Source organism: Aethalodelphis obliquidens, unplaced genomic scaffold, assembly GCF_003676395.1.
Source record: "Aethalodelphis obliquidens isolate GAN/ISIS:26980383/991018 unplaced genomic scaffold, ASM367639v1 scaffold26, whole genome shotgun sequence".
Lineage (NCBI taxonomy): Eukaryota > Metazoa > Chordata > Mammalia > Artiodactyla > Delphinidae > Aethalodelphis > Aethalodelphis obliquidens.
The window spans coordinates 23477284-23501130 of NW_020837970.1; the positions used below are offsets into that span (position 1 = coordinate 23477284).

Below are 23847 nucleotides of genomic sequence, written 5' to 3' on the forward strand. Positions count from 1 at the left end.
CACTAAGCCATGCCATCTCCCTGTGACAAATACCCATAAATCATATTGGTCTATAATTCTCTTGTGTGTCCTTGTCTGGTTTAGTACCATAATTATACTATCCTCAACAAATAAGTTTGGGTAGCATTTCCTCTTTTTCTTTTCTTTCTAAAAATTATTTGTCATACTTCTATAAAAATGTATTTCATCTGGAGTGAATTCGCCGATTTCTTTATTTCGTTTGCTACCTTTGTTAGCCTTTGATTGCTTACGTTTTCAAATCTTGGTTTGTAGGCTCACTTTGCTTTTTTAAATACAATCTCAAATTTACAGAAAAGTTGCAAGTACCATACACAGAACTTTTCCCCCTTGCATCATTTTGAATACATTTACCACACAAGCTTCTGAACACTTTCATGTGCATTATCTACAAAGATATCTCCTATATAGCCAAAATATAGCCATCAATATCACGAAGTTAACATTGACATAGTACTACCATCTGATCCCCAGACCCCATTCAAATTTTGCCAGTTGTCCCCGTAAAGTCCTATATAGCAAAAAGGATCTGTTTCAGAATCAAGCATTGTATTTAGTTGTGGTGTCACTTGAGTCTCCTTCTATCTGAAACAGTTCTTCAGTCTCTCCTTGACTTTCACAACCTTGACACTTTTGATGATAACAGATCAGTTATTTTATAGAATGTCCCATAATCTGGGTTTGTCTGATGTATCCTCATGATTAGATTCAAGTCATACATCTTTGGCAGGAATATCACAGAAGGAACTCTGTGTACTGCATCCTATCAGGTAATGTACAATTTTGATTTGCCCCATTATTCATGATACTAATTTTGATCACTTGGTTAAGGTAGTATATTGGTTTCCTAATGATGCTGTAAGAAATTACCACAAATGTAGTGGCTTGAAAAAACATAAATTTTTTTCTCTTACAGGTCTGAAGGTGAGAAGTCCAAAATCAGTCTTATGGGGCTAAAATCAACGAACTGGCATGACTGGTTCCTTCTGAAGTTTCCAAAGGTGAATCTTTTCCTTGCCTCTTCAGTTCTGGAGGCTGCCTTGACATTCCTTAGCTCATGTATACATCACTCCAATCTCTGCTTCCATCTTCACATACATTCTCTCACTCTGATCCCCTGTCTCCCTTTATAAGGATCTCTGTGACTACATCGGTCCCACCAGGAAAATCTCCCCATCCCAAGACCTTTTAATTTAATCTCATCTGCAAAGTTCCTTTCACCATATAAAGTGACATCCACAGGTTCCAAGATTAGGATGTGGACATCTTTGGGGATCATTATTCAGCCTACCACAGGTGGTATCTGCAAAGTTTCTCCTCTGTCAACTCTTTTCCCCCTTATAATTAATAAGTATTTTGTGAGGAGGTACTTTGAAACTATGTAAGTTCCTCATTTCTCATCAAACTTTCATCATTTATTTACTTCAATATAGTCTTAAAGTTTCTAATTTTATTCAATGAGTATTCATCATTATTATTTATTTTAATGCTAAAATTGTCCCAGATCTGGTCAGTGGAATCCTTTCTGGATCATTCTCTGAACACTTCACTTATGTTCCAGCACAAGTTAGGCTGTTTTGAATGGACATCATACCCTCTCCCTCTCTCTCTCCCTTCCTACCCTCTCACCTTTGCTTACCTAACTTAAGGTTTTGCAGATGCCTCCAAGTTTTATGGCATTTTCAAGCTCCCATACTGTGGTACATGAGGGATAATACACATCCTATGAAGTTAGGGCCTCAGACAACAGGTCAGCAGCAGCATCCCTATCCTAGCATCCTTTCAGGGACTGGGGTACATTCAAGCCCCCAGCTTCTATCCAGGAGTCTTTTAGTCCCTTTTTATCACTAAGGACCTGCCACTGCCTTTGGCTTCCAGAGCCCAGCAGGCTCCAGGCTTCAGCACCCCCATCACTTTGCATTTCTTTTTTGATTTTAGTTCATGGAGATCTTATTTTTTCAGCCTGGCTATGTCTTTTTGGTTTGCTTTATATATTTCACGTATTTATTGCTGCAGTTTGGAGAGGAGAGGATGCACTCAAACCTTAATTCTACAAGCCATCTTAAAGGGAAAGTCAGCTCCATTTCAACAGTGTTCCTTTTAAAAGAATATGTCAACATGTCAGATTATAGCAAAAAAGACATTGGGGGAAGCAATATGATAGCAAGACTGAGAGTCCTGGAGAGAAGGTGGCAAAGCTGCCGTTTGTAGGCGATCACTCTCCCAGACCCTGCCCTTCCCATCCTCCCTCCAGTTGTTAGTTTTTCTTTTTTTTTTGGCTGTGTTGGGTCTTCATTGCTGTGCCTGGCTTTTCTCTAGTTGCCGCAAGTAGGGGCTACGCTTCGCAGCAGTGCGCAGGCTTCTTATTGTGGTGGCTTATCTTGTTGTGGAGCACGGGCTCTAGGCCCGCGGGCATCAGTAGTTGCAGCACGCGGGCTCAGTAGTTGCAGTGTGTGGGCTCTAGGGTACGTAGGCTTCAGTAATTGTGGCTCATGGGCTCTACAGCACAGGCTCAGCATTTGTGGCGCATGGGTTTGTTACTCTGCAGCATGTGGGATCTTCCCAGACCAGGGCTCAAACCCATGTCCCCTGCATTGGCAGGCGGATTCCTAACCACTGTGCCACCAGGGAAGTCCCAGTCGTTAGGTTTGCCTGTTGGAACCCAGACAGGGGAGGGGGTGGGTGGGGAGGTGGAGTGCGAGCGAGGAGTGCCATGGGCTACAGGAATATGCCAAAGGATCCTCTTTTGGATCCTGGATTGAGGCACCACTTCTGGCCAGGTCCAAAAGTAGGGCTGCCCTGGCGCTGATGCCTAGCCTGTGAGGTCCCCCAGCTCCCAAGGGAATGACACTGATTCCGACACTTACCCAGGACCACCTGGCTGGAGGAGGGGGTGCTTGCTCCCTTGAGTCACCAGAGCTGCCTGGGGTCAGCACAGGTTGTAAGGCTCAAGGGGGAGGACACAGCCAGCCCACTCTGGCTCCATCCTGTCCCTTCCCCAGTCACCCAATCTAGGTAAGGGGACCCTGAGCTATTTCACCCTCCCAAATTCCACACACTTTTCCTAAGCGCCCTTTCCCCAATGTCTGCAGATAGCTGCGCCCCACTCCAGCTGGCTTACTCCCCACTCCCTGCAGTGCTCCTTTTTTTCAGCAAACCGCATGAGCATAGACTTGAGATCTTTTTCTGAAAGACCTCCTGAGTCCTGACGGCAGACAAAGCCCAGGGACCTCCCGGCTGGAGTACAACCACTTTCCCCAACAGTAGAGGGATCCCGAGCCAGCGTCTGCCTCAGTCTCCCTAGCTGTACAAAGGGTGCATGCACGGTCCCGCCGACCTCCCTTCAAGGAAAGTTGGAGGCCGGAGTAGGTCAGGAAGTGCAGAGGCCAGCCGCTGGGAGTCGACCGTAGGCAGTTGGCCGAAAAGAGCCAGTCCCGCCGGGTTGGTGCCGGCCCCGCCCCTGGGGTCTCTTCTGCCCCGCCCCATCCCCTTGTGGGCGTAGCTCACAGCTGCTACCCCCAAGCGGGCTTGGCTGGGCTCTCCCCGGGGTCCTAGTGCCCGCCGTCACCACGACTTCAAACCTCCGAGGCCGTGGGCACCGGCTCTCACTCGCCTGCCCGCGGCCGCCGGTGCCCGGGTGGTCCGACCGCTGAACTCGCCTCGGCTGCCTCTCCAGCCCCCGCCCGTCATGAGAAGCCCGCTCCCCTTGCTCCTTTTCTCCTTGGTTGCCCTTTGTGGGCGAGGTGAGTTCTCTTCGGGGAAGGAGGGAGGGACGCCTGGGTCGGCCAGAGCCCGGCTGGACTGGCCACAGGTGGGAAGGAAGGGAGGGTGTCGAGCACCCAGGGGAGTGGCCCGAGATTGTCCGGGACGAATGGGGGCGTGGGCGGGGCTAAGCCCACTCGCGGCAGCAGGGTCGGGTCAGGATGAGTGGGTCTGCGACGTTTGGGGTGGGGACCGCCTGTGCCACCTGGGCGGCCGCCAGGGCCACCCTCCATATGGAGCGCCTTTGGGCTGGGCAGCGGGGCTGAGTGGTACCCGCTTGACAGGCAGCTCTGCTTAATCCCAGCGCTACTGTAGATAGGGAAACTTAGCCTGAGGGTGGAGGGTGGCGCTACCCAACTCGCCAGCCCAAGTGTGTTTGGGGGTGGATCTCCTAGAAAACACACTTTTATGGCACCTCTGCCTCTGGTCACCCACTCCTAGGGGTTGGCCGGCCGGGGCAGCCAGCTTGGCTAAGTGCGGGGCTGGTGAAGTGGAGCCTGCCCCTCAGGAACCTGCAGACACCCAGAAGGGAAATCCAGTCAGCCCTTCCAAGGCAGAGTCCAGATATGGTGAGGATTGTCTGCTCCCGGCCTCAGTCTCCCCACCTGAGTTCCAAGGACTCTTTCAGCTCCTTCCCTCCAGCCCAAGCTTGTCCTCCAAGCCCTAGTCAGCCTAGAGGACCAGGGCTATATCTTCCTTGGACAGAGACACACCACCAGGGGTGTTGGAGGTAAGGGGTAGGGGGACATATGAAGTTCCTATAGGGAAGCGGAGATCTCACCAAAGATGGTGTCTGCACTCCATGTGTGCATCCTGGATCTGTCACCACTTGCTCAGTGACCCTCTCTGGGCCTCAGTTTCCCTATCTGTTCTATGGGGATGATATGCCTTGACTACATACTTAGGGACTCAGATGTGAGTCAGTTGCAGTGTTTCTTAAGTACGGTCCTGGGGCCACCTGCATCAGAAACACCCACTACACATCCCCAGGGCCCCATCCTAGGCTCACAGGATCAGAATCTCCGGAAGTGGAGCCTGGGAATCTGCATTTATACAAGTATCCAGGTGATTCTTGCACATGATTGGAGAAGCCACTGATAATATATTGTGAGCTTTTCGTAACACGTAAAAACCTCAACTTTTTGAAAAGAATCCATAGCTGCCTTTTAATAAATACAAATCTCTTGTTCCCTTCCTCAGTTAAGGACAAACATATGCCACTGAAGATCACGCTGCCTTTCAGATGCCCACTTGCCAAGATTCCACTGACCCTTGACTTTCTGTGGTTTGTATTCCAAACCAATAGGTATTGCCTTTCCATTTTACCCATATAGATTTTTACCATTAGCCCTGCTTTTTCAGACGGTACACACACTCACACGTTTTAGGATTCCAGCCATGGCTTCCTCTCAGGCTGTTCGTTAACCCCTTACTGGTGGGGAGCAGTTTTTCCAGAGAAGGCCAAGGAAGGCAAGGCCCTGGACAGAGGCAGGGCGGGCCCGCTCCTTCTCAGAATCACTGGGTCATGACTGACCCCTAGTGGTGGCCTCTTTGTGTAACTGTGCCGGCCCCAGGGCTGGGAGGTGACCCCCAACTGTGCCCTAGAAGCTTCCACCTCTTCTGGGCCACCCCTGTCATCTGGGGGTGAGAGGCCTGTTCCTTGTCTTTTGAACCCGGCAGGCCTCACAGGCAAAAAGCAGTGGACTGAAAAGCCTAAACAAATATAGTTTGGAAACCCCTCTGCCCCCCATGCATGTATACAAGTACAAACACAGGCACAGGCATGAGTACACACTTGGCTGTGGACACCAACATGGCTTCTGCAGGGACAGGCTCCTTACGGGGAAGTTAGCAAGGGCGCGAAAGAAGACACAGGGGTTAGGGGAGGGCCTCTAACTGGCTCTGCCTCTGACTTGCTGGGACTCCTTGAGTAAGTTCCTCGCCCTCTTTGGTCTCAGTTTCCCCAGATAAGAAATAGAGAGTGGGCTAAATGGCCTAAGGTTTTCGGAACCTCTTTCTCTGGATCCCACAACTGGTCCTCAAGATGGGTGAGGGTCCCTGGGGGCCAGCTGAATGACTGAGAGGCAGGACAGGCCCGAAGGTGAGCAACCAGAGCATCCCAGGTGGGCTTGGAGCAGGAACACAAGCCCCCGCAGCCTGCAGAGCAGCCCATGCCTCTCAGGTACCTAGGTACACCAGCCTCCTGGGGCTGCAGAGATGTGGGATCCAGCCTCCCCCAGCACTGCAGGGCTGGGGACCAGAAGCCTCAGATTCTGACCCGAGCTGTCCCAGACATGCTTGATGGACTTGGGCAAGTCATACCCTGCTGAAATGATGGGTCAACTCAAATATATATAATAAAGAGGGGCTATGGGAGAGACCCAGCTATAACCTGGGGCTACAGACTGGCTTCCAGGGTATTCAAGCAGCTGGCCTCTGGGAGGGGTCCAGGGTATGAGAGGCAGGGCTCAGTATGTAGGCCAAGCATCCACAGGACCCCCTCTGGACAGCCTGGGGCAGGTTGGGGGAGGGACAGTGGGCAGCGGGTGCCCTGGGAGCATCTTACACAGGCACTAAATGCTGCATTTGCTCCAGATAGGCAATGAGTTGGAAAGTGCATGGAGCAGGCAGGGTGGTGGCTGCTCCCCGTGGCCGCGTGTCCAGCCCAGCTCCCACCCAGGAGTCCACCTCAGACTTGCTCTGTCAGGCAGTTCACACTCTGGGCCCTCTGGCCGCATCTGGAGGGTGGGATTTGGTAAAACAGAGTGAACTGGCCCCTCAGCGGAGGATGCAATCCCAGTCCTGGGCCTGGTGAGCCGGCAGACCCAACCCCACCCCCTCAGCCTCCCTTATTCCCTTATCCTTTTCCCACTTCCTTGCCTGCCCCCCGACACTGTTTCCTCTGCACACCTGCATCTCTTCCCCCTGTTCCTGGGGTCTCCTGCTCAGGTGTCCTTGACCTTCCTCTGAGGCTCCCTCTTTCCCAGGCCCCTCCCCAAACTGCCCTTACCTGACGTCACCAGAGTGAACGATGGAGTTCCTGAACCTCCCCTTCACTCCCAGACGTGTGAGGGAGATGGGACAAAGACCCAAACGCCACATGGCAAGAGATCTGGGCTGTGAAAAGGGGCAGATCTGGGGCTGTGGGAGCTCAGTGGGGCTCCCGGCCAGGTCAGGCTCCTTGCAGGAGGCTGTGTTTGCTGGCTCGCAGGTATGGTTCTGAGCGCAGACCTCTCCTTTAAGCTCCAGACCAGGAGCCAACTGCCAGCTGGACCCCTCCATTTGGTGTCTCAAGGTACACCCTGAACGCTGTAGGGCCAAGTCTGATCCCAGCAAACTCCCCCTAGCCCAGGCCTTTGCTCTTTCAGTGAAAGCACCACCATCTCCCCAGCTCTGCACACAAACCCACGTTTGAATAATATCTCTCCTCCACTACACAGGAGGCTCCCTGAGGGCAGGAGCCAGGGTTTTTGCTGGCTGTTACCCCCAGCGCATAACACAATGCCTGGCACAAGAAAGACTCTCAGATATTTGACGGCTGGTCGCCGGGGGGCTGTCCTGGCAGAAGAAAGAGTGTGCTTGAAGATTTAGAAGTGAGACAATGAAGGCCACATGGGGAAAGGAAAGCAGTATATATGGCCAAAACATACAGTACCTAGGCATAGAGGTGGAGAGGTAAGAAGAGATCAGGTTGAGGAAGAAATGCTGGTGCCAAGGGGCTTTGGATGCCAAGCCGGAACGTTTGGATTTGAGTTCTGCCTACAGCTCTGAGAGGTTACGGGCAGGGATGGGCTCTGGTTCAGTAGCTGTAGCAAGACCACTCTGGCACTGAATGGGACATGATGGCAGGGGCAGAGTGGGGGTGGGGAGACCAGCAAGGAGGCTACTGGAAGAGCCTGGGGCAGGGTGGTGAGCCAGGACCAGGAGGGATGGAAAGGGGAGGACAGACTGAGAGATTTGGAAAGTAGAATAGACAGAACTGGGTGGCCCCTTGGATGAACCAAGGAAAGGGTCAAAATAGATGCCCAGGTTTTGGACTAGATGTCTAGAGTGTGGGGTGCCATTCATTGCTAGACGGAACAGGAGGAGGAAGATGTAGGGCGTGGGAGGAGAGAGCTGAGCTCTGTCTTGGGTAGATTTAATTTGAAGTCTCCAAGGAGAGGCAGGCCTGGCAGCCCCTTAGCTGCTCCAGCTGGCCCCGAGGGCACTTGTGCTTTCTGGCCCTCGCAGCTCTCCCTTTCACTGCCATCAGCTGGATGAGGACCCAGCAGATCTGACTATGTGTTTTCCCAGGGGACTGCCGTGTGGCCAACGCGGAGGAGAAGCTCATGGATGACCTCCTGAACAAAACCCGCTACAACAACCTGATCCGCCCAGCCACCAGCTCCTCAGAGCTCATCTCCATCCAGCTGCAGCTCTCCCTGGCGCAGCTCATCAGTGTGGTAGGTACAGGAGGCAGTTGTGCCTTCCCCACGGCCGGACACAGTATGCTACATGCTCCCCATATGCATGCTCCCCTCAGAGCTGCTTCCAGGGGCAGGGCTCCAAACCTGTGCGTGGGGATGTGGAAAGGGCCACAGGGAAGATTAACAATGAGCCGTGGTTCCCTCAGGCACCTTCCTCAGCACTCCCTACGAGGCCCCACATCCACACATCAAGACCTGACAACCCTACTTTTGCACTCTGTAATCCATTCTTCACTTCCATACCTGCAGTGACCGCCCTCATTTACCCAGACCCTCAGCTGGCTAGACCGATGCAGCAGCTGCCTCTGGCCCTGTCCCTACACCTGGGCCTCTGGACCCATCGGTTTCTGTACCTAGTTCCTAACTCCCCCCAGTAGGTAGGGGGTATGTGAGGTCATCTGTTGAGCAGACTGGGGGAGATGATAGGGTAGAAGGAGGAGAAGCTTATGGCCATGTTGGAGGCCCACCTTGTCTATGGCAGGCCCATTGGCGGGCTACCCAGTGGACATTCCTGCCTCACAACTTCTTTGTTAATAAAACTATGACTTGATATTGGATACTCACGAACTTCATGGGCCCTTCTCCGGCCTCCTTGCCACGTATGGTTAAGTCGTAGCTAACCATGGTAATTCTATTCCTCCAGCCAATAATCAGCTAAGGCTTAGGCAAGAGCTGTAGCCCTGGCACTGGGGTGTAGGGGCTGCCTAAAAGGGCGGGGGATCTCTGGGAAAGTTTTCCTTATACTCAAAAAGGGACCCAAGAAAAGATTTGCCATTTCCTGCCATAGACATTGTCACGTGAAGGTTTTATATTTGGAACTATGGCCTCCATCTTATGATTGTGGGGGAAAAACAAGAGAATCACAGAGTCCTAACATCACTGTCAACAACCTAGAATCCCGACATCATTGAATTACTGCATTAACCAATGCTGAAATGATTGGCCTGCTCTCTTATGTGATATAACAGATGTCCTTATTGTTTTAGCCGCTCGTAGTTGGATGTTTTGTGGAACATCCAGCTATGCTTGAAGCCAAAGCATTTTAACTGGTTCTGGGATATAGATTGGCAGGTGACTCCAAACTGGGAAACTAGAGTGCACAAAGTGGGCAGGATATCCCTAGCAAAGAGAAGAGCACGTGCAAAGGCACAGACAGCATTTCTGGAATGAAAGAATCATGACTTAGAGGCCAAGTCAGGGGTCTCAAAGTTTAGGCAAATTCCTTAATTTATGCATATGGAAAAAGATCAGATGAACAACCTAGGACCTTGTCCAGGAGTTCTGGCGATGCCAGAAGTAGATCCCAAATTGCCTGACTCCCAGCCCTGCACACTGACTGGCCACTCCTTTTCCCAAGACCTTGCCAGCGCACTGGAAATCCACCGTGCCTCGCCTCCTGAGCCTTGGGAAGCCAACCAACGCGGCTGAGCCTCCTCTGGTCCGGTGGCTGCCTTCTTATTGCCACCCTCCCTCTCTAGCACACTCAGCCCTCACAAACCCAGCCCCTCCAACCTACAGCCCTCACTGAAAGCTTTGGCCAGATTAATGGCTGGCTTCCTCCCCTGGGAGGAAGCACAGCCCAAGAATGGGGGAGGGGTGAAAAGCCTGGGCTCTCTGTCCCTCTCCCCTCCGAAGGCCAACTGGAAGGAATAAGTGCTTCCAGCCAGGCCACTCCCAGGCTGGTGTCTGAGTGTTATTGTCCAGCCAAAGGCTTTTTGCTTAATGGAGTGAGCCCAGCTGCAGCCTTGCAGCTGCTGCCCTGGTGAGGGGGAACAGGAAGGCAGCTCTAGCCACACTTCCAGGCTAAGGCTGCCCCTGCCAGATCTGCTCTGTGGTCCCTGTGCGATAACAGAAGTTACCAGAAGGAGGAGGGCACACAGCCTCCAGCCCCATGCCTATGAGTGTAGCACTGTGAGCTGTCATAATCCTGAAAGCTGTGTACAGAACAAATATGAGGTTTGGGGGGTTATTTTTCCTTTTGTATTTCAGGGTTTGGTTTTCAAGGAGGAAGGGTTATGGGCATAACCAGTTTAAAGATGGAAGTTTCTAGGGAGCAGGCAGGGAGTTTGTGCTGTGTAAGGCCAGCAAGCCTTCAGAAGCAGCTCTTTGGGAAGGCCAGGACTGCCTTTGGGAAGGCAGCTGTGGGGGAGTAAAGGGGACTAAGGCACCGGACTAAAGAAGGAGAGAACTTTCTGGGTGGCAGAAATGTTCTATACCTTGAAAGGAGGTGGGTTACCTGAATAATGCATTGTTAAAACTGATCAAACTGTACCCTTAAGATCTATGCATTTCACTGTATGTGAATTGTACCTCAACTTCACTGTATGTAAATTGTACCTCAACTTTAAAAAAATTATTTTTTAAGACAGATGAAGGTTTTCAACTTTCTGTAATGACAGAGTATCTTGTTGCAGATTAACTTTTCCACAAGAACAATTAGAAAAGGGGGACAAAAATGCCTGTCCTACCCCAAATCTGTTTGAAGGTCTTAGAGAGCTTAGCCAGGACTTGAAGGACCAGGATCCAGGAGGTGACCCTGATAGCTTCTGGTGCTTTTCCTGTTGTTTGATGATTGGTAAACAGTATAGAGCCAAGGGGCTAGGGAGCTGAGTACAGAGTGGTGGCTAAGAGGCTGGGAAGCCTAGCTGAATGCTTGGCACTCTTACAGGGCTAGGATGACACAAATTGGAATTGGAGCCCCACTAAGGAGATGGGGCCTTGGTGAGGACCTTGCAAGGAGCATCGCTAAGAGTCAAAATGAATCAAGAACAGACCAGCCCTCACAAAAACTAAAACCTGCTTTGAACCAGCTCAGTCACAGACTAGATGAAGGTGATCTGTCCCTCTAACTGCCTGCCATAAAGCCAAAGTCAGTCGTCCCTGGAGGCAGATAAAGTCAGATAAAAACTTACTAGGCAGGCAATAAGACAAGACTAAATAAGAAAAAACGAAGAGAGAAAAGAAGAGAAACAGACACACAGATGATTCAAATATTGGCGTCATCAGACGTAGACTTTTAAATAACTGCCGTTAAGATGGTAAAACTTATGTGTATTTTACCACTATTAAAAATAAACAAAATAGGGCTTCCCTGGTGGCGCAGTGGTTGAGAGTCCGCCTGCTGATGCAGGGGACACGGGTTCGTGCCCCGGTCTGGAAAGGTCCCACATGCCACAGAGCAGCTGGGCCCATGAGCCATGGCCGCTGAGCCTGCGCATCCGGAGCCTGTGCTCCGCAACGGGAGAGGCCACAACAGTGAGAGGCCCGCGTACCGCAAATAAATAAATAAAATAAATAAACATTCTTAAAATGCGATGCATTAATATGTTCAAGAAACTTATAATGATGGAGAATTTAAAATTTATTAGATGGGTTTAATAGCAGATTGGTCATAGCAGAAGAGAAAGTTAATGAACAGGAAGAGAGGTCAATCGAAAATATCTAGACAAATTATAGAAAAAAGAAAGGAAAATACAGAAAAGAAGATAATATGATACAGGATAAAAATGTCAGGTCTAATGTGTATTTGGAGTTCCAGAAAGAATGGGAATAAAAATAAGAAGCAAAGGTTGAAGTGATACTGACTGAGAATTTTCCAAAACTAACTAAAGACATTAAGCTACACATGCAAGAGGCTCTGTGAACCCTATGAGGGGTAAATACAAAGAAAATCATACCCAGGTACATCATACTCAAACTCCTGACAACCAAAGAAAAAGAAAATCTTAAAAGCAGTCGGGGGAAACAAAAGTCAGAAGCAACAATAAAACTAACAGCTGAAAATGGAAGCCAGAAAATTGAATGACATTTTTTAAGTGCTGCAAGAAAACACTGCAAACCTAGAAATATACCACCAGTAAAAATATAATTAAAAATGAAGGTGAGGGCTTCCCTGGTGGCACAGTGGTTAAGAATCTGCCTACCAATGCAAGGGACACGGGTTCGAGCTCTGGCCTGGGAAGATCCCACATGCCATGGAGCAACTAAGCCTGTGGGCCACAACTACTGAGCCTGAGCTCTAGAGCCCACAAGCCACAACTACTGAGCCCATGTGCCACAACTACTGAAGCCTATGCGCCTAGAGCCTGTGCTCTACAACAAGAGAAGCCACGACAATGAGAAGCCCTCACACCACAACGAAGAGTAGCCCCCACTCACTGCAACTAGAGAAAGCCTGCGCACAGCAACGAAGACCCAACAGAGCCATAAATAAATAAATAAATAAATTTATTTATTTAAAAAAAAAAGGGAAGGTGAAATAAAGATGTTTTCAGGAGAGAGAGAGAAAGAATTTAATACAAGAAGACCCAATACGGAAAATGATCCCAGATGGAAATATAGAAATGTAGGAAAGAATGAAGCACAACAGAAAGGGTAAATATATGGGTGAATTTGAATTGATATTGACAGTATAAGAAAACAGAAAAAAATATCTTGCAAGGTTTTAATTATATGTAGGATTAGATACATGACAATAACCCAAAAGTAAGGAGGGGGTAGATAAAATTGAAATGTTCTAAAGTTCTTGCCTTGTTCTGGAAGTGATGAAAGAACTAATTTATATTAGATGCTAAAAAGTCAAGTATATGCATATTGCAGACTCCAGAGTAACTACCTAAAGAAGAGTCACATTAATATCGGGAGAAATGGGTAATAAAATCGTTAACCCAAAATAAGGCAAGAAAAGAGAGAAGGGAATAAACAGAAAACAGATGGTAGGTTTAAACCCAAATTTATCAGTAACTACACTGAATGTAAACGGCCTAAATACTCTAATTAAAACAAGACATTTGGGGTTGGGGGGAGACAATTGGCATGCATCCTCTCTTTCCTCTTCCCATCTACCCCTCAACAGTCTGGAATGTGGGTGTAATGACTGGAGCTGCAGCAGTCATTGTGGACCATGCAGATGAGAGCCACACTCTAGGCGTGGTAGAGAAGAAATCTGGAAGGAACCTGGGTCCCTAATTTGTAGAGCAAAGCCACCGTATTACAGGTATACCTCAGAGATACTACAGGTTTGGTTTCAGACCCCCGCAACACAGTGAATATCACCATAAAGCAAGTCACATGATTTTTTGTGGTCTCCCAGTGCATATAAAACTTATGTTTACACTATGCTGTAGTCTATTCAGTGTGCAATAGCATTATGTCTAAAACACAATGTACATAACTTAAGTTTAAAACACTTTATTGCTAAAAAATGCTAACCATCATCTGAGCCTTCAGTGAGTTGTAATTTTGCAGTAGTAACATCAAAGATACTGATCACAGATCACTGTAACAAATACAGTAATAATGAAAAAGTTTAAAATATTGCAAAAATTACCAAAATGTGACACAGAGGGACGAAGTAAGCAAGTGCTGTTGGAAAAATGGTGCCAACAGATGCTCCACACAGAGTTGCCACAAAACTCTGATTTTGAAAAAATGCAGTATCTGTGAAGCACAATAAAACGAGGTATGCCTGTACGTCCAAACTGTTACAAGACAGAAATAAACTTATTTAAGGCAGTGTTACTCTGGCTCTCTGTGACTGGCAACTGAACCTTTTTCTACTGATACGATTACCTAGTTAAAGGAAGTGATTCCCAAGCTGATATCAAGATGCTGGAAGTTATCTTGGTGAAGAGGAGGCAGGGAAATTGGTACAGACTGAGAGCACAAGACACATTTGGAGAACTAAAGAAGGCCAGGGCGGATGTCGGGGGAAGGGCATAGAATAAAGGTGAAATGAAGCCGGGAAAGTTGGCAAGACCTTGCAGACCCTGTGAAGGAGCTGGATTTTTATTTTATATGTGAAGGAAGCTACAGAAGTGACCTAAGTAAAAATAGGATTAAGGGGGAAATGGCAGGAACTTTGGAAGTTTCTTCTGGCTGCAGAGGAAGAATAGATGTGTGTCTGTATGGGGTATGTGTGCAGAGTGGTCACAGACAAGTTGGGAGGGCCTTGCAGTGGTTCAGGTGAGAGATGGATTATGGTGGCCTGGATTATTGTGGTAGGATTCTTATATTCTTCAGAAAATATTTATTTCACATCTGATACATCCCAGATACCCTTCTAGGTGCTGTCTGCCCTCAAGGAACTTAGATGCTAGTAGGAGGTGGCATATAATACACAAATAGAGGTGGCCAGTGGTGATAAGAGCTATAAAGAAAAATGAAGCAGGGGTGACGCAGTGGTTAAGAATCCGCCTGCCAGTGCAGAGGACATGGGTTCGAGCCCTGGTCCGGGAAGATCCCACATGCCGCGGAGCGACTAAGCCCATGTGCCACAACTACTGAGCCTGTGCTCTAGAGCCCGCGAGCCACAACTACTGCAGCCCGCATGCCTAGAGCCTGTGCTCTGCAACAAAGAGAAGCCACCAAAATGAGAATCCCGCACACTGCAACAAAGAGTAGCCCCTGCTCGCCACAACTAGAGAAAGCCTGTGCACAGCAACGAAGACCCAACACAGCCAAAAAATTAATTAATTAATTATTTAAAAAAAAGGAGAAAAATGAAGCAGGGAGAGAGGGGAACGGGGTGCTATTTTATGTAGAAAGGTCAGGGAAGACCTGAAGAAGGTGAGGAAGTCAGCTGTGTGGATTTCCAGGAAGAGAGAATAACATGTGCAAAGGCAGAAGCAAAGAGACACGTATAGCTGAAGTGGGATGAGCAAACAGGAAAGTGTTGAGGTAAGAGGTACTAGAGCTAATAGGGATGGAGGTGGGGGAGGGGGGCAGATCATGGATGTCCTTGTAGGCCCTGGGCAGAACTTTGGCTTTCACTTTAGATGAGATGGGAGGGGAGTGGAGGGTTTCAGCAGAGAGATGTAGTCTGAGGAGCTGAGATTTTAAAAGGATTACCCACGTTGCTCTATAGAGAATAGACTAGAGGCAGGCCAAGGCAGAGCAGGAAGGCCAGTTGGGAGGCTACTGCAACAGTCCAGGTAACAGATGATGGTGGCAGAGGAGATGGGGAGAAGCAGACAAATTTGAGACTCATGTAGGCGGTACAACCTACAGGACTTACTGATGGATCAGAGAGCAAGGGATCAGGGCCGACTGCCAGGTTTCTGGCTTGTGGAATTGTATGGCTCGGGGATGCCATTCACTGAGATGGCAGTGCCAGTGGAGGCCCAGGTCTGGGTGAAGATCATGAGGTTTGTCGCAGGCATGTTGGGTGGGAAATACGTCTGAGCCCTCCGAGGATGTTAAGTTGGTGGTTGGTCACATGGCCCTGGAGCTCGGAGACTTTTGCGTGATAAAGTGTGGTCTATCACCTCCTAACAGGTGAACTGATAACCTCATTTCCCTCCCCAGAATGAGCGAGAACAGATCATGACCACCAATGTCTGGCTGAAACAGGTAAGTGCCCTGCAGGGTCCCCAGCCCAAGGAGGCGTTTTCTCCAGGGCTGCGCCTTGGCGGCGAGGGACCTACAAGTGACGGGGCCTTGCCTGTCTGCTCAGGAATGGACAGACTACCGCCTGGCCTGGAACAGCTCCCGCTATGAGGGTGTGAACATCCTGAGGATCCCCGCAAAGCGCGTCTGGCTGCCTGACATCGTGCTTTACAACAAGTTAAGTGGCAGGGCTGGCCAAGGTGGTGAGGGCCAGGCCTCCAGCCCTGTGCTTCACCCAGACTTCCAAGCGGTCAGGCTGCAAGAGGAATTAGAGATGAGCAGAGCCAGCACCCTCAGCTACAGATGGGGAATTGGAGGCCAGAGATGGGGAGGGCCTTGCGACTCACTCAGGCACAGCTGGGACCAGGGCCACCATCCTGACCCCAAGTCCAGTGCTCTTTCTGTCCTCCATACTGTCCTCTTTCTTTCTAAACTTGCTTTTTAATTAATTAATTTATTTATTTATTTTTGGCTCTTCGTTTCTGTGCGAGGGCTTTCTCTAGTTGCGGCAAGCGGGGGCCACTCTTCATCGCGGTGCGCGGGCCTCTCACTATCGCGGCCTCTCTTGTTGCGGAGCACAGGCTCCAGACACGCGGGCTCAGTAGTTGTGGCTCACGGGCCTAGTTGCTCCGCGGCATGTGGGATCTTCCCAGACCAGGGCTCGAACCCGTGTCCCCTGCATTGGCAGGCAGATTCTCAACCACTGCGCCACCAGGGAAGCCCCATACTGTCCTCTTTCTGACCTTCGGTTGCTTTGTCAGTGTTGGGTGTTGGTAGCACTGACTTGATATGCATAAATATCTCAGGTAGGTGGAGAGGGATAAAGAGACTTCCCAGGTCGCAGTTGTACCAGCAGAAGCGAGAAATGATTAGGAGTAGGTGATCTAAGGACAGAAAGACCTGACTTCAAATCTTAGCTGTACTGCTTACTAGTTTTCTGACCTTGAAGAGGACAACTAACTGCTCTGAGCCTTGTTTTTCCCATCTGTAAAATGGGGATGATCATAATATCTACTTCATTGGACTGTTGTGAGGCTTAAACGAGCAAATCTATGTAAAGCCGTCACGCTGTTCATGGCAGGGCTCTCGCCGCCAGGCAGTTGCCAGGTAAAGCAGGCCTTTCCAGTGAGGGCATGGGGGTTTGGAAGAGTGATTAGTGAGAAATAATCCTGCAGGGCTCTTTGGCGAGTTCTAAGAACAGCCAGGCATCATCTATGGATTTCATGATATTCTCCTCCATGCCCTGTCCCCACCCCCAGTGCCGACGGTACCTACGAGGTGTCTCTCTATACCAATGTGGTGGTCCGCTCCAATGGCAGCATCATGTGGCTGCCCCCTGCCATCTACAAGAGTGCCTGCAAGATCGAGGTGAAGCACTTCCCCTTTGACCAGCAGAACTGCACCCTCAAGTTCCGCTCTTGGACCTACGACCACACAGAGATCGACATGGTCCTCAAGTCACCCACGGCCAGCATGGATGACTTCACCCCCAGTGGCGAATGGGACATAGTTGCCCTCCCTGGGCGAAGGACGGTGAACCCGCAGGACCCCAGCTACGTGGACGTGACTTACGACTTCATCATCAAGCGCAAGCCGCTCTTCTACACCATCAACCTCATCATCCCCTGCGTGCTCATCACCTCCCTGGCCATCCTCGTCTTCTATCTGCCCTCGGACTGTGGCGAGAAGATGACGCTGTGCATCTCCGTGCTGCTGGCGCTCACCGTCTTCCTGCTGCTCATCTCCAAGATCGTGCCACCCACCTCCCTCGACGTGCCGCTCATCGGCAAATACCTCATGTTCACCATGGTGCTGGTTACCTTCTCCATCGTCACCAGCGTCTGTGTGCTCAACGTGCACCACCGCTCACCCAGCACGCACACCATGGCGCCCTGGGTCAAGCGCTGCTTCCTACACAAGCTGCCCACTTTCCTTTTCATGAAGCGCCCTGACAGCAGCCCCTCCAGGGCCCCCCAGCCCAGCCAGGCTCACCTGACCAAGTCCAAGGCCGCCACCACCGCCTCGGCCATGGGCCCCGCCAGCTCCTCCAACCTCTACGGGAACTCCACGTACTTTGTGAACCCTGCCTCTGCAGCTCCCAAGTCTCCAGCCGGCTCTGACTCAGCGGGTATCCCCAGGGATTTCCGGCTGAGGTCTTCTGGGAGGTTCAAGCAGGATGTGCAGGAGGCTTTAGAGGGTGTCAGCTTCATCGCCCAGCACATGAAGAGTGACGATCAGGACCAGAGTGTAAGTTGCTAGCCCAGCCCCCAACACCCGCCCAATGGAAGAGGCTGGGATAATATAGTCAAGTTTCCCATTTCCTGAAGTTAATTCATGAGACAAGGGTTCTCAAACTCTTTGTTTGAATAAGGGATCCAAGACTGAAATGAGTTTTATTCTAGTTTCGTGCAATAGGAAGGAAGTACAAGTGATGCTTTTTGGTTTGTTGTGGGTTCCCCAAAAGCAGAGCCTGATGTAAGCACCTGGGCAGAGGGAGTTTTTTTGAGAAGTGATCCCCAGGAAGCACAGTGAGGAAGTGGAGAAAGTGAGACAGGGAAAGGCAGAAAGCCAATGTCGGTATCAGTGAGCGGGATACTGCCACGGGCTCTGGAGGCTAGTCCAGTCAGAGAGCCTCTGAGGAAGCCGGAAGCATGGAAGCAACTCTCAGAATCATCCCCCAGGAGGGAGGAGGGTATTTGCCCATTAGCTCCCATCCCCAAGGCTCTAGTAACCTTGGGGGCATTAACTCCCCTGCACTTCCTGGTTTTGCCAGCTGGTTGTGGAGCAAGCAGTTTTGGTGCTAGAGAAAGCCCTGGGGCAGAGAAGAGAGGAGAAGCAGGCAGAAAGTAGAAGGCTGCCGTGGGCTGGAAAATAATTCTGCAGCCTTTAGGGACGCAGGTGGGCCAGGGCACCAAAGGCATATGCTCCCATCCTTGTCAGGCTTGCCAAGAAGCCATACAAACATTTATAACTCTTAGGAGTATAGAACCATCCATTTAAATATTATTGCTACCAGGATAATAAATTATCAAGTACAATTACAGATTTCTAAAAAGAGGTTAAGTTTACTTCCACAGGACAAAGCCGTGAGCTCTAGAGTTTAGGTGTCTTGACTGATTCCTTTGAAGTTAATGCTTCAAAGGACAATTTTATAACTAAACACAGAACGTGATGGTACGGTTAGACATTTTCACACACATTTCCAGACTGGGCTGGAGAACAAGTTTCAGACTCTTGGGAATGTTCGCATTCTAACACCTTATCAAATCAGATTCTTTGAACAGGTTTTTACGCCACAACAAGCAGCTGCATGTGAAAAAGAGAGCATCGCCTTGTTCTTACCTTTCTGTGATTCCTTTTCACCAGCCACATTCTCAAGGGAAAGCACGGGCATTCCATTATTTAGTGCCAAGAGAAAAGAGCAGGGTGGAAAAGCTCCAAAATTACACTGTGAAAAAAAGAAAGAATTGCTAACAAGCGGAATATGGGACACAAGTTCTACACCCTTGTCCTCAGAGTGTGGTCCTTGGACCAGCAGCACCGGTCTCACCTGGGAGCTGTTTAGAAATGCTGCATCTCAGGCCCCACCCCAGACCTGCTGGCTCAGCAGCTACATTTTCACCAGATCCCCAGGGGGTTCCTAGGCTCTGTCCAGTTTGAGAAGCACAGCTCTATAGGATTATCAGATTTCACTTTCTAAAAAATTAATTTAGTTATGCTTGCTCTAGTTCAGAACCATTCAGTAGCTCAGTATTACCTAATTCATTGACTCCCAAATATTAATATACAGACTGGGGCCCTCCTGCGTAATTAGGAACCACTTGGGCAACTTTTCAAAATACGGCTTTGGGGCCACCTGTTCTGACTGAGCTGGGATCTCTGTGGGAGGTGGTCCAGCAGCTGCATTTTTCACCACATCCCCACTGGTTCCTGTGCATATGCAGGTTGAGAAACTGGTCTCCTGCAGACCTGGCTGAGCCACCCGCATCCCGAGCTCTCTCTTCTAAAGGTCTCACCACCCCCTAGACACTCACAGGCCTCTGCCTCTTTCTAACTCAATTAATTAAAAGCATTTTGTGGGAAGGAGCCAGGCAGGGCCCACAGTTATTATATTTGCCAGTGTTCATTGAGCTCCAACCACACATCAGGCACTCTACCAGGAAGTGACATACGTTACTGCTAATTCTGCCAGGAACCTGTGAAGTGTCATTTACTTGAATCCTGATTCTACAATAGAAAAAATCTAGGCCCAGAGAGGCTCATTAACTTGCCCAAGGTCACACAGCTGGCACAGAGCAGAGCCAAGCTCCATACTCAGATCTTTCTGATGTCATTAACATTCCTTGCCCTTCGCAGTGCCTTGCCCTGAACTGACACACATGGGGGCCTTACTGGTTGATCGACTTTCTCATGTCTAGCTGGAGAGAAGAGGCTTTCTTCCCTTCCAGAGCATGCCCGCCCCTAAGCCAGCCTGGACTGTTTCTCATCTTCAGCACTTTCACCCTCCCTGGTGATTAACTGGTCACTATAAATAGCACAAAAATATAAAAAGAGGGGAAAAGGAGCGTACACACACTCACGCACACACGCGTGTGCACACACACACGGTTGTTTGCAATTAGGGCTGTCATAAAGAAACCCAAGCGTGCCGTGTGGAAAGTGGGCGGTGCCTGCTGCATCTAGGAAACAGACAGCAGCTGTGTTTGGCTGGGGGTGTGTTTGGTGGGGCTGGTTGAGCAGGGATCATCCTGGAGGGGAGATGCACACCACTGACCAGGGCTCTGACAAATTGGGTCACTGACATCGCTTGCCCATTGCTGCCCGAATTTCCAGCTCCAGAGCCCCTGCTGAGTTCTGCTGATGCAGCCATTCTCCACCAGGACAAGTACGCATGCAGAAGGATCCAGACAGGCTGGGGTGTGCAAGCGGGTGAGGGGAAGGGAGACCAGAATGCTGAGTCTCTCTGGGGGCATCTCCCCCAGGCCAAGGAGGCAGGCACATCTGTGGTGGCGCCTCAGGAGGCTAGCCATGTTTCTGCCAATCCTAAACCCCACACCTGGGCCTGAGAAGATGGGGGGCAGGGAAGGAGGTGGAGAGAAACCCAGATGATGGGGAAGGAGGCTGGGTCTTAATTACAGGAACTAGCAGACACTGCCGTTAATGGAACTGAGCAAATTAAACAGGATTTCCAGGTGTCCTGTGGGTCCCATTGCCCAACCCCCTCTCAGCTAGGTGCACCTCAAGTCTTCCTTTGGGCAAAGCCAGCTCAGGCAGGGGGCTTGGGGTGAAAATGAGAGCAGGGGCCTTGTGATCCTCAGGTTTCATCCCCCTTATTTATAATCCAGTTTGGTTTCGAATCACATACGTGGCGTTAATAACCCCTTCCATTCCTAACCTTCCCATACAGCCTGGTTCCCAGTGGCTCCCTGATGCCATGCAGGGTGGGTAGGGGTGGATTGAGGACCCGAGAAGCACCCAGGTACCCAGCTGAAAGACCAGCCTCAGACTCAGAACTTACCACTCCATGTTCTAAGTGGCCTATGGGGTCCCTGGCCAGATAGTGAGGCCCCAGCGTGGGGAAGGAGGGAAAGCAGGGAGGACCTCCGCGCTTGGTGCCTGTAACCGGCCCCTCTGTCTGCCCACAGGTCATTGAGGACTGGAAGTACGTGGCCATGGTGGTGGACCGGCTGTTCCTGTGGGTGTTCGTGGTTGTGTGTGTGCTCGGCACTGTGGGGCTCTTCCTACCTCCCCTCTTCCAGACCCACACACCTTCTGAAGGGCCCTAGGCTGCCCTGCATGTCTGAGGCCCCCAGGATGTGGGGTGAGATGACGTGAGTGGCCAGACGGACAGTCTGCTGCTTCCTTCTGGGTCACGGCTGATGAGGCCCTAAATAAATGAGTCTGTCAGCCATCAGCCCCATCAAACAGCCATGGTCATGGGAGGGGCAAGGATGGGGGGGCCTGGACCGTCCTCTCTGAAGGCCTTGGAGGAACCCCAGGAAACCCGCTGCAGGAGGGTCCTTGGACACCTTAATTCCAGCTTGGCTTCCTTCCCTGCAGCAGGCACTGGGGATAAAGATGCGTGTAGCAGTGGCACCCACAGTGTGCCAGGCATCTGATCTGCATGCCGGCTTACCTCTCACTCCATCTCCCTGCACTCCTCCTTGTCCACTAGGTTCACTGGCCGCCTTTTAGTCCCTCACATGCTTCAACATCTTCCCAGCTTAGGGCCTCTGCATTTGCTGTACATTCTACCCAAACCTTCTTCCCCAGATGTCTCGTAAGCTCTTCCCACGGCTGCATCATTCAGGGCTCTGCTCCGATCCATCATTTGTCCAATGTCACCTACCCCAGGGGCCTTCCCCAGTCACTCATCCCAAAGCATTCTCCCCACAGCCACGTTACCCCGACACCTTCCTCCAGCAGCCCTCGGTACCCGAGACTCTCATCCGCTAGAGTGTGAGCTCCGTGAGAGCAGGGACCTGGCCCTTCGTGTTCGCTGCGGTATCCTCAGGGCCTAGGACAGAGCTCGGCCCATAGTAGGTGCTCAATAAATGTTTGTTGAATGAAGACATGGCTCCTATCCCTCCTTCAATCTCAGATTCCCCCTCCCCTCAGCAGCTTTCCCTTGTTCCCCACCTGAAAGGAATGGCTCTCTCCTCCATGCTCCGCGGCCCTGGTCATGTTCTGCTTTTTATCCCGGCTGGGTCAGGTGTGTCTCCCTCACACATGCTCTGATTGGTTTCCCCTACATACTGCCTTTTGAACAGTGCCTGGCAAGTCGTAAGCACTCAAAATACTTGTGCGATGGAGGAGGACTTTTCAAAAAATCTATTTAAAAAATTATTATACAATAAAACTGACTTTTTAGGTACTGTTCTATTAATTTTAACATATGTATAGAGTCATGTAATCAGGATGTAGGAGTCACTCATCACCCAAAACAGCTCCCACCTGCTACTCCTTTATGGTCACGTGTCCCTCCACCCCTAACCCCCGGCAACCACTGAGCTTTTCTCCATCACTATAGTTTAGTCTCTTCAAGAATAACCTCTAGGGCTTCCCTGGTGGCGCAGTGGTTGAGAGTCTGCCTGCCGATGCAGGGGACGCGGGTTTGTGCCCCGGTCAGGGAAGATCCCACATGCCGCGGAGCAGCTGGGCCTGTGAGCCATGGCCGCTGAGCCTGTGCGTCCGGAGCCTGTGCTCCGCAACGGGAGAGGCCACAACAGTGAGAGGCCCGCGTACCGCAAAAAAAAAAAAAAAAAAAGAAGAAGAACCTCTAGGGACTTCCCTGGTGGTGCAGTGGTTAAGAATCTGCCTGCCAATGCAGGGGACACGGGTTCAAGCCCGGTCTGGGAAGATCCCATAGGCCGCAGAGCAACTATGTCCGTGAGCCACAACTACTGAGCCCGCTTGCCACAATTACTGAAGCCTACCCGCCTAGAGCCCGTGCTCCGCAACAAGAGAAGCCACTGCAACGGGAAGCCCGCGCACCACAGTGAAGAGTACACCCCACTCACCGCAACTAGAGAAAGCCTGCATGCAGCAATGGAGACCCAACACAGCCCAAAATAAATAAATTTATACATAAAAAAAAGAATAACCTCTAATGGGGACTTCCCTGGTGGTCCAGCTGTTAGGACTCCATGTTCCCAAAGCAGGGGGCCCAGGTTCAATCCCTGGTCAGGGAACTAGATCCCACGGGCCACAATTAAAGATCCTGCATGCACCAACGTTAGTATGGAACCACTGGAGAGTGGCTTCGTTCACTCAGCATAATGCCTTTGAGATTCATCCAAGTTGAAGAGTGTAACAGTAGTTTGTTCTTTTGCATCCATCATATGGCTGTGGAAGCACATTTAGGTTGTTACCAGTTTGGGGCAATTATCAATACCGTTACTATAAACATTGCACTTATAGTATTTTGTGTGAACAAAACTTTTCATTTTTCTAGATAAATACTCAGTAATGTGATTGCTGGGTTATATGGGGAGAGTATGTTTATATGAAACTGTCAACCTGTTTTCCGGAGCAGCCATACTGTGTTGCATTCCCACCAGCAAAGTATGAGAGATCCAGTTGCTCTGTTTCCTCATCTGCACTTGGTATTGACAGTATTTTTTTATTTTAGCCAACCTAGTGGCTGTTAAGTGGTATATCACCCTGGTTTTAATTTGCTTTCCCTAATGGCTAGTGATACCAAAATCTTGGCTCT

The 23847-nt window shown here is 50.1% G+C and overlaps 1 protein-coding gene across 1 annotated transcript; it reads left to right on the plus strand.

Annotated features, from left to right (window-relative positions):
- Positions 1-3706: 3706 nt before the first annotated feature.
- Positions 3707-22154, plus strand: CHRNB4 (cholinergic receptor nicotinic beta 4 subunit). Its single transcript, XM_027123766.1, has 6 exons — positions 3707-3761; positions 8074-8222; positions 15552-15596; positions 15700-15809; positions 16892-17879; positions 21278-22154. Exons 1-6 carry the CDS (start codon positions 3707-3709, stop codon positions 21416-21418), a joined length of 1488 nt encoding a protein of 495 aa, XP_026979567.1. The 3' UTR covers positions 21419-22154.
- The last annotated feature ends 1693 nt before the right edge of the window (positions 22155-23847 follow it).

Bases quoted from the DNA above. Each gene is read 5' to 3' on its own strand.
- CHRNB4 (XM_027123766.1), top strand. From the start codon at position 3,707: ATGAGAAGCCCGCTCCCCTTGCTCCTTTTCTCCTTGGTTGCCCTTTGT. The intron at 3,762-8,073 runs GTGAGTTCTCTT...GTGTTTTCCCAG, and splicing joins GGTTGCCCTTTGTGGGCGAG to GGGACTGCCGTGTGGCCAAC. The intron at 8,223-15,551 runs GTAGGTACAGGA...TTCCCTCCCCAG, and splicing joins TGGCGCAGCTCATCAGTGTG to AATGAGCGAGAACAGATCAT.